This window comes from Amblyomma americanum, chromosome 9 (assembly GCF_052857255.1).
Source record: "Amblyomma americanum isolate KBUSLIRL-KWMA chromosome 9, ASM5285725v1, whole genome shotgun sequence".
Lineage (NCBI taxonomy): Eukaryota > Metazoa > Arthropoda > Arachnida > Ixodida > Ixodidae > Amblyomma > Amblyomma americanum.
In genome coordinates, this window is record NC_135505.1 from 108,712,647 (window position 1) to 108,721,722 (window position 9,076).

At 43.0% G+C, this 9,076-nt stretch overlaps 1 protein-coding gene across 1 annotated transcript; it reads left to right on the forward strand.

Annotated features, from left to right (window-relative positions):
* The first annotated feature begins 627 nt into the window (after positions 1-627).
* On the forward strand, positions 628-3,716 carry LOC144103577 (uncharacterized). The gene is made up of 3 exons (XM_077636256.1): positions 628-855; positions 1,041-2,316; positions 3,226-3,716. Exons 1-3 carry the CDS (start codon positions 703-705, stop codon positions 3,714-3,716), a joined length of 1,920 nt encoding a protein of 639 aa, XP_077492382.1. The 5' UTR covers positions 628-702.
* Positions 3,717-9,076: the final 5,360 nt, after the last annotated feature.

Genomic DNA, 9,076 nt, shown 5'->3' on the forward strand with positions numbered 1-9,076 from the left:
CGCGGGAGCAGCCACCGCCAACCGCTGCGGCAGCACCTTCTGGCGGCCGCTGCCGCCGTTCTCCTCCCGCGCTGTTTCGAATTGTTGAAGTGCGGAGTACTCCGAGGCGTAAAGAGGAGCCGCCCCCGAAATCTCTAATACAGGTTCCTACTCTCGAGCAGTGGGAGGCCGTGTTGGTCAGCTCAGACTTGGGAGTTCAAACCCGGGCCATTGAATGGGCTACCCAGGTCGCTGTCAGCCGTGGACCGATAGCCACCTAGCACGGATCGTCTGCATTCTGCCTTTTCTGACGAATTAAATGTTTTCCAATCCAATCCGAGGCGTATTTGCATATAGCAAATTGAAGATAATGAATTTCACCGTTTTAAAAGACATGAAAGATATCTGGTTAAATGTAACAATCTTCGTTCGCATTTCTGGAAACTGTTCAATCTTTTAAAAGCTTACCTTGTGAAGTTTTTCTAGTAAACTGTTGAAAGCAATCATTTGAAAGGAGACATCGCGATTGCTGTAAACATCACTGCCGTCGTGTTTGAACATGTGCTGCACGTGTCGTGTGTTACATGCTGTTCCTCCGCCGTTCTTTCTTCCTGTGTCATTTGCTGAAGCTTCCTTAAGGGCTGTGAATACTCGAAGTGCAATCCTGGGAAACGTCTGTGAAAGTGCTGTGCGCGTGTGACAGTTCCTGAGCCATTTGTTAAAATGCCAGGACACTGTTGTGTTCCCGGCTGCCGCGGGAATTACGATGGAGAAAAGACTGTGCGCGTCTTCACTTTCCCAGCTGATGCTGACAGAAGGAGGCAATGGTTGAAAGCCATTCCACGTGCTGATTTCGAACCCGGAAAGCGCTCAGTAGTAAGCCGAAAAAGCGTGATATTTATTCCGCGACGTAGCTGTGTGTACATAATGCGCTACAACATGGCCTAGTGGGCGAGCTGGAAATATTCTAAATTTGAAATATTTCACTGCGCTAATTGCTATTGCACCCATGGAATTAATCATCTTAAATATGCTAACCTTATCTGCGCTGGGCTTTGCAGGTCTGCGAGCGGCACTTTAAAGAATCAGACATTCGGACTTCTTCTAAGTATGTGGACTCAAAAACGGGCGAAGTCGTCGAGGCAAAATTGAAGATCGCTCGTCTCAGCTCCGACGCCATTCCCAGTGTATTCCCGAACTGTCCCGCGTACCTTTCTGCGCCCGCCACTACGTCCCGAGAAGCACCGACTGAAAAGAGAATGCGTCTTGAAGCAGCTTCTTTACGAGATGCCATCGCCATGTCACTCCAGACACACGAGGAGGAAGAAGCAAAGAACAAGATTGACACTTTCCAAGTTCTACTGGAGTGCCTTCCTCAAATCAAGCTTTCTGATTTTTGGAATGTTATTTCTCGACCTGCCTGCGTCCTTTTTCTCAATCTTGCTGTTGATGACGTCCCTCGTGTTTTGTCGTCAGTCACGGTCTTAGAGAACCTCACGGTGAAAGTTCATTACCGAAATGTGCAGCTGACTACAATTGATGGCATAGATACCATCCCTCACACAGTACATGATATCCGTTGCTTGATAGGTCTGCTGGATGCTGTAGAGTCGTTTCACGGAAAATTGTTGTCTAAGCATGAAGAAAAAATTGATGGTTTGCTTAAGTTGGCACTTTCCCTGCTTGAAGATGCCTTAAATTGTGAACTGGCAGATGTTGAACAACCCAATGCAGTTAGTTTTTTGGAAGAGCAAGTTTCTCTTCTTCTTGTCAAGCATAGCAGGTCATCCCGGTGTTCTGCAGAGTTGCTGGTATTCTCAAGCATTTTATTTACAGTTTCTCCGCATGCTTATAGGTTCCTTCACAGTTCCGGAAATCTTAGATTACCCCATCAATCTACACTACGTCATATATGTAACTCCTACAGCGTAAGCCCGGCAGCTGAACAGCAAGGCACTTCTTTCCTATCGTATGCAAAGAAGCTTGTCGCAGCAATAACGGAGCATGAAAAAATTGTGGTACTCATGATGGACGAAATTCACCTGCAGCCGTATTTTGATTATAAGGGAGGAGTAATTGTTGGTGCGGCTACAAATAGCCCTAATGCAGCAAAAACAGCCCATGTTTTTATGATGCAAAGCTTGCTTTCGCGTCAGAAGAATGTTGTTCCCATACTGCCAGTAGAGCGCATCAACGCACAGCAGCTTCACACTATTCTGCATAGCATCATTACTCAGCTAGAGCATGTTGGGTTGCGTATAATCGCAGTCATAGCTGACAATAACTCAATCAACCGGAAAACAATGTCACTTTTTGGGGCCCCCTGCAAACTTCAGAGTGTGTATCCACGCCCTGCAAACTCTAAACGTCCTCTCTTTTTTCTGATTGATCCTGTACACTTAATAAAATGCGTCAAGAATAACTGGATCAATCAGCGAAATGCTGGAACATGCATGTTCTTTCCTAGCCCCACAGGACCTAATATAAACCCACTTATACTTACAGCTTCATTTAAAACACTTCGAGAACTTCACTCGAAAGAACAGGGTCAGCTGATTAAATCAGCACCAACACTTTCGTCTAAATCTCTGAACCCATCGAATATTGAGCGACAGAATGTCACGCTTCCGCTAAGGATATTCAGCCCGTCTACGGCAGCAGCTCTGCGAGCATGTGGGTCCAGACTTGAGCTAGATCATGTGTCTGGTACTGCACAGTTCCTTGAAACAATAACAAAGTGGTGGAACATTGTAAATGTAAAGACATGACACAAGGGTACTCGACTTCGTGATGAGCTGCAGTCACCGATTACATCAGCGTCAAGTCCACAGATCCAGTTTCTGTTAAGTATAGTGGAGTGGCTAGATCTGTGGCAGTCTCTCAAATTTGACACAGGCATACTTACAGGAGAGACTCACAGTGCGCTCCGACTCACGACAGACACCTTGGTAAAGGTGACTAGGTATTGCCTAGATGAAATGAACTTCGAGTATGTACTTTTAGGAAAGTTTCAGACTGATTGCTTGGAAGAGAGGTTTGGCAAATACCGCCAACTCTCCGGTGCGCAATACCACATTCCCATAAGACAAGTCTATGAGTCGGAGCGAAAGCTTCGTCTGCAGAACATTCTGGAGCTCCCAGAGTTTGAGGCTGCAACAGATGCGGTGGCAGTAAACGATGCAGTACTTCAAGTGTTTGACATTGAGGTAACGGACGACGATTATGCGAAGGCGCCAAATCTCCCAGCAACCACTTACGTTGCTGGCTATTGTGCCCACGCTGCGTTCAAAAAGCTGTCATGCATGACTTGCAAAGAAAATTTAATGCTAGAAGATGAAATTGAAGTAGAAGGTGGGAAGTTAGTCACGGCCATGACTCGTGGTAGTCTCAAGTTTCCACAGCCTGCCATAGTAAATGTTGTTCTTACTGCTGAGATAGTTCTTGACAAACTGAGAAGCGAACAGCATGCGACACAGTTTCATGCACTACCAAATCAAAAGGAGGCTCTCTTGGCACTCACACATGATGTGTTAAACGACGGCATTGACTTTGATGTGTGTGAGAATGGGCACACTCCACAGTTGGTAAAGCACTATGTCCTAAGTGCAGCAGCAAACACGCTTTTAAATAACCTTTGTAAAAGAAAAAATGATCAACTTATAGTTGAAAAGGCTGCAAAAGAAAGAGAGAAAATTAAAGACATTGAAGAATTGACTACTCTGTGTGCTTGTGACTGATTTTGTTAGTTTTTTTTTAGTTTCAAAACCAGTTTTTGCGTTGTATTCTTATATATTCTGCATATTTTGTTTGCTTTCTGTTTACAGCTTTTCTGTTGTTGGCTTTACTTACTGCATTTTATGATTCAGTGCTGTAACAGTTTCCTTACCTCCTACTCCTACTGATCGTGTTTCTCATCTGAAAATAAAATACGACTTGTGAAAGTCCTCTGCGTTGTTCATTTTCAATAAAAAAAAATATTACGAACGTATCTTCACACATGCGCGCTTTGATATAAAGTCAGTAAACGTCTGCTAAAATGTAACTGCTTTACTTTCAAAGACACAAGAACACAAAAAAACATTCGGTTAGGGTGTGGGCAAGCAAAACACGATTTAAAAAAAAAGCAATTTTCTTTTCGAGAGACATAATCAGCACTTTGAAATGCGCGAAATGCGTGCGAGCGCGGAAGCCGAACTTACTGGGCCGTCGCAGTGCGGTGATGTCACGCAAACGTGGAGAGGCCTTAAAAAGTCTAGGTGGTGTTGGCTTGCCTCGCATCTGAAGGTTCTTGCTTCAGTTGGCCGCCGCTTGGGAAGAAATTTTATTTTGCATCTTTGCTGTAGACGTCACTGTCTGATGGTCTTCTGCTGTGTCATGCGAAAGCATTGTGACGTCACTGAGCAATTTCGTGCCCTGGACGTCGACAGACGCCCGCTTTTGTGCTGATATGAGATATGACGGTTTGGAATTACTATTCCACAATAATCAAAAGCACACAAAATGATAAGGAGAGATGGAACGAGGCTAAACGCTGCCGCTCATTTTCAACCAACGCCTTTATCAGAACAGGAAATCGAATTCCCGCCATCAGTGGCACATTCAGCGGAAACGTTTCTGATGAAACCAACAACTGGGACTAATCAGCTCTGCGGTCTTTTCAGAGCTGAAGAAATAGAACAGAACAAGCATTTCTGATTGGTACGTGCCTGCCCAATTGATAGTAGTTGATAGTTAATATGTTTTAATTATGCATACCTTTACGTTTATTGCGGGCACTTTGTGCGCTAATAACTAGTGCTGACATCAAATGCTAAAAAAGTGCTTGGCAAGAAAACGTTCTGCGATCTATGCGCTATTGATGACATATAATATACAACTAACCGCTATCTTAAAAAACAGAATGCGTTGCACGTTGATTTTTATAGTTTAACTTTTGACGAAAATTCTGTCTTGGCAGAAGTAGAGAACGCGAAGTGATAAGCCCTGTCGATTTAAAAGCTTTTAGACACTTCTTAGCGACAGCTGCGACGCGTACTTTAATGCCCTTTGATTTTAGTATTTTTTAAAGAGATTTGATAGCAGTACATTAATTAAATGATTAAAACATGATTGTATGCGCATGCTCTGCGGACTGTCTCTCTATTGCACAGTTCGCTATAAATTTGAAATTCGTCTATTTGAAAGCTTCTTTTAAACAGGCCTGTGCCAAGATGGCGGTGGCCAGTTGAGCAAATTTTAAACTGTGGACAAAGCTGAAGAAATGTTCATTTACACCGTGATGTTTTGAGGCGAAAAGTGACGCGTTACCTATAGAAGAAATGCTGATTTAGGGTAATCCACCCACACCTGCGCGTTTTCTTAGTCACTGGATTTCAATGGGATGTATTCTTCAGACAAGTCTGTAAACAGTGTGGCACCGGGAGCGCAAATTGCAGCTCGCTTTCTAAGTGTCACAAAAGATCGACATGCATGTGTGCCTTTTTTAACGCACTTACAGTTCCACGCAAGACAAAGTGAGGAACACAAACGCCCACGACGAAATTCTAGTTTATTGAAAGGTACTACATGCGCAGGCATGATCGTATATTACGCCAGAGGGGTACTATGGGAATCACAAAAATCTGTCCAACTTGTAGTAGAAAAAAATACGAAAAAGCGCCATAATTCTTTATTTATTCTATAAAGTTCTCGTTTGTGAGTAATGCGAGCCCCAATGACGCCACGCGTTTAGCTCCTGATCGCGAAGTCGCGGGATCGATTCCCTGCTGCAGTAGCCGCCTTGCTATGCTGGCGAGATATAAAAAAATCTGTGATGTCAGCGCATGTTAACAAATCCCAGGTGGTCTACATCAATAAAAAAAACCTTCACTACGGCGCCCTTCAAAGTCTATATGTCGCTTTGGTACGTTAAACCCCAAAAATCAATACAGGCTCCAGGCAAAACAAAAAGCAAAATACCAGTCAGATGAAGATTAGATTGGAAAAAGAAGCCGAAACCAACGAGAGTTCAGAATAACTTGCACGCATGCGTCATGGCAGTCTGCAGGAATTTCCTTTCTTTCGAATGTAATTGAGGAAGTGCTTACGCAGATCTCGCCTTCATAAGTCTGCGTTGATAGGGCGCCAGAAATGCCCCTTCCTTACTGCTTGACGCTGCGTCGAACATGTATGCCACTGAATACATGACTACATGCTCAAATTTCTGTGACGGCTATGATCGGCAAAATCATCGCGCCTTATCTGCGACTCCACTGTCTAGTGCTGTCGCAGTCTGCCTTTGAGACATCTGCCCGTGCGTCCAATGTCGGCTTTTCAGCCAGCACAGAGTGCAAAATGCATGTCTAGAACACGTTCTGTGCATGTTTTGGGCTGAGAACGCGATATCTAGCGATAAAATTGGGTTAATATATGAGCGTAAACATCTGCAGCTAAACAGATTGAATTTTATTGTACTTTTTTGGCTTCCTGGTAGTAGTGGCTTTGGGAGCTGCGGAACACACAGGTCGTTCTAGACACGCGTTTTGCCCTCTGTACATCTTATATACGACGCGAATTCTGCAGAGACCAAAACTATTTTCATGTTCCTTCGTTTATAGGCGTTTTCCGCTAATCTTGAGACGCAGCCGCGCCGAATTTTCAGGGCCAGAAAATACCACAGGCGCCACACACTTTTGCACCGTATTCCTTAGGAAGTAGGATATTTAATGTATACAGGGTGTTTCATATAAGAGTTTACACAAGTTTTAAAAGAAGGCGTTTTTAGTTATATAAGAGCGCTTTTTTCGGCATAGCATTGTCAGCGGTGTAGTACATCCGAATATGGTGATAATGAATTTTTATGGCGCAAGGGCAGCCTTGTCCAAAGAGCGCCACGACACAAGGTAGTTTTTCATTTGCACAAGGTGGGGTCAGATACCCTTTTTATTTATTTATTTATTTATTTACAGATACTGCAGGCCCTTCTCGGGCCCATGCAGGAGTGGTTACAAGGAGGGAATATAAAACAAAGGGAATACGTAAAGTACAAGGGTACAAAAATAACATTTCATCGCTATAGTGGCACAGGGTACTAATGACGTCAAAGCCAGGAGAAGAAACTAGCGGGTTGAAAAGGAAACACATGTAATTGCAAAGAAAATACAAATGGAAATTGGGCGACATAGGTTCATCACGGTGGTACTGACAGTGATTCAACTCTGTTAACATGCTCTATGAATGATTCGATTGAGTTGCAGTTTACAGCAGCCGGTGGTAGTTTATTCCAGCAAAAAATATCCGCTGGGAATAAAGAATATTTATGAGCATTAATGTGGCTTATGGGTTGATGAAGTGCTTTTTCATGGTTATTTCTTGAAGAGTGACGGAATGGTTCCTGGAGGTATGTTTCTCTTGAGATGTTCAAGTGACCGTAATAAAGTAAGTACAGAAATTTAAGCCTTGATGTTATTCTGCGCTGTGCTAAGGTGTGAAGATCTGCTTTGTGAAGTAGGTTAGATACGCTAGAATGTCTAGAAAAATTTGAGTATATGAAGCGTACTGCTAGGTTTTGAATACGTTCCAGCTTGCCTATCAAATATTTTTGGTGTGGGCTCCAAATAAGATCCGCGTATTCTAAGGTCGGTCTTACGAGTGTTTTATACGCATTAAGTTTCACGTTAGGAGGTGCGTTGCGTAATCTTCTTCTAAGGAAATACAGCTTACCTTGGGCCTTATGATATATGTTTTTAATGTGCTGTTCCCAGCATAGATTGCTGGATAGTGTCACTCCTAGGTACTTAATGTTATTAGTTCTCTCGACAGGAACATTAGTTATAGTGTATAAAAAATCTAGTGGCTTTTTTTTCTTACTGAAAGTTATGCTCTTTGTTTTGGTGGCATTAAGTCTCATTCCCCACCTAGTGCACCAAGACTGAATAGACGATAGAGATTCATTTAGTTTAATTTGATCATTAATGGTGTCTATTTTCTTATATACCACGCAGTCGTCCGCAAAGAGCCGAATTTGTACCTCAGGGTCAACGCATAGATAAATATCATTGATATATATTAAAAACAATAAGGGGGCGAGGACTGAACCCTGTGGTACACCTGAGTAGACATCCAAATTATCAGATTCGGAACTTTTCAGTTTGACGCACTGTTTACGATTTTTCAAAAAGCACTCAACCCATGAAATGATAGTGTTTTCGATCCCTATAGCCTGCAGTTTTGTTATTAAATCTAGGTGAGGAACTAAATCAAATGCCTTAGAGAAGTCTAAAAAAATGGCGTCTAACTGACTCCTTACATTAAGGGCGCTTGCGATATCGTGCGTTATCTCTGCCAACTGTGTGGTTGTTGATAATTTCGACCTAAAGCCATGTTGCCTACTGTAGAGGAGGTTGTTAACCTCTAAGTGGTTAATAATTGCTTTGTAAGTAATATGTTCGAGTATTTTACAAGTAGAGCTTGTTAGCGAGACCGGTCTGTAGTTGTTTAGTTCACTTTTGGGACCGCCTTTATGAATTGGAACTACTTTAGCCATGAGCCAGTCATCCGGGACTGTTAGGGTTTGCAACGACAGAGTGAAAATTCGGAACAAATATTTGGAAACCCAGAAGGCGTATCTGTTCAGGAAATTATTTGAGATGTCATCAGGCCCCGGAGATTTCTTTACGTCTAGATTGCGCAGCAGGCAGAAAATGCCGTCTTCACTAATGTTTATTTCTGACATGGGATGAGTGATGGAGTAAGAATCAAGGGAAGCACCTGAAACCGAGCGTGAGAAAACAGACTGAAAGAACGAGTTAAATTTGGTAGCAATAGCGGCAGTGTTGGTTATAGTTTCACTGGACGTTTTTATTTCAGAAACTGTGGATTGCTCGCATGCTAAGTAGCGCCAAAACTTTGCCGGGTCATGCTTCATAAATGACGGTAACGTCTCCGAGAAGAAACGTGTTTTCGCAGCTCGAATTTTATCTTTGAGTGCACTGACAAGGCATGCAAGGTTGCTTGATAGGCAACGCTTGCGCCGCCGCTTAATCTTTCTTTTCAGATGGATAATTTCTCGCGTTATCCACGGATATTCTCGGTTCACACGTTTTTTCCTCAAAGGAAT

What these genes read in the sequence shown, in the direction of transcription:
- LOC144103577 (XM_077636256.1), top strand. Translation starts at nt 703, where the DNA reads ATGCCAGGACACTGTTGTGTTCCCGGCTGCCGCGGGAATTACGATGGA. An exon ending in AACCCGGAAAGCGCTCAGTA is followed by an intron (nt 856 to 1,040) that starts GTAAGCCGAAAA and finishes TGGGCTTTGCAG; the next exon opens with GTCTGCGAGCGGCACTTTAA. An exon ending in GGCCCCCTGCAAACTTCAGA is followed by an intron (nt 2,317 to 3,225) that starts GTGTGTATCCAC and finishes CAAATCTCCCAG; the next exon opens with CAACCACTTACGTTGCTGGC.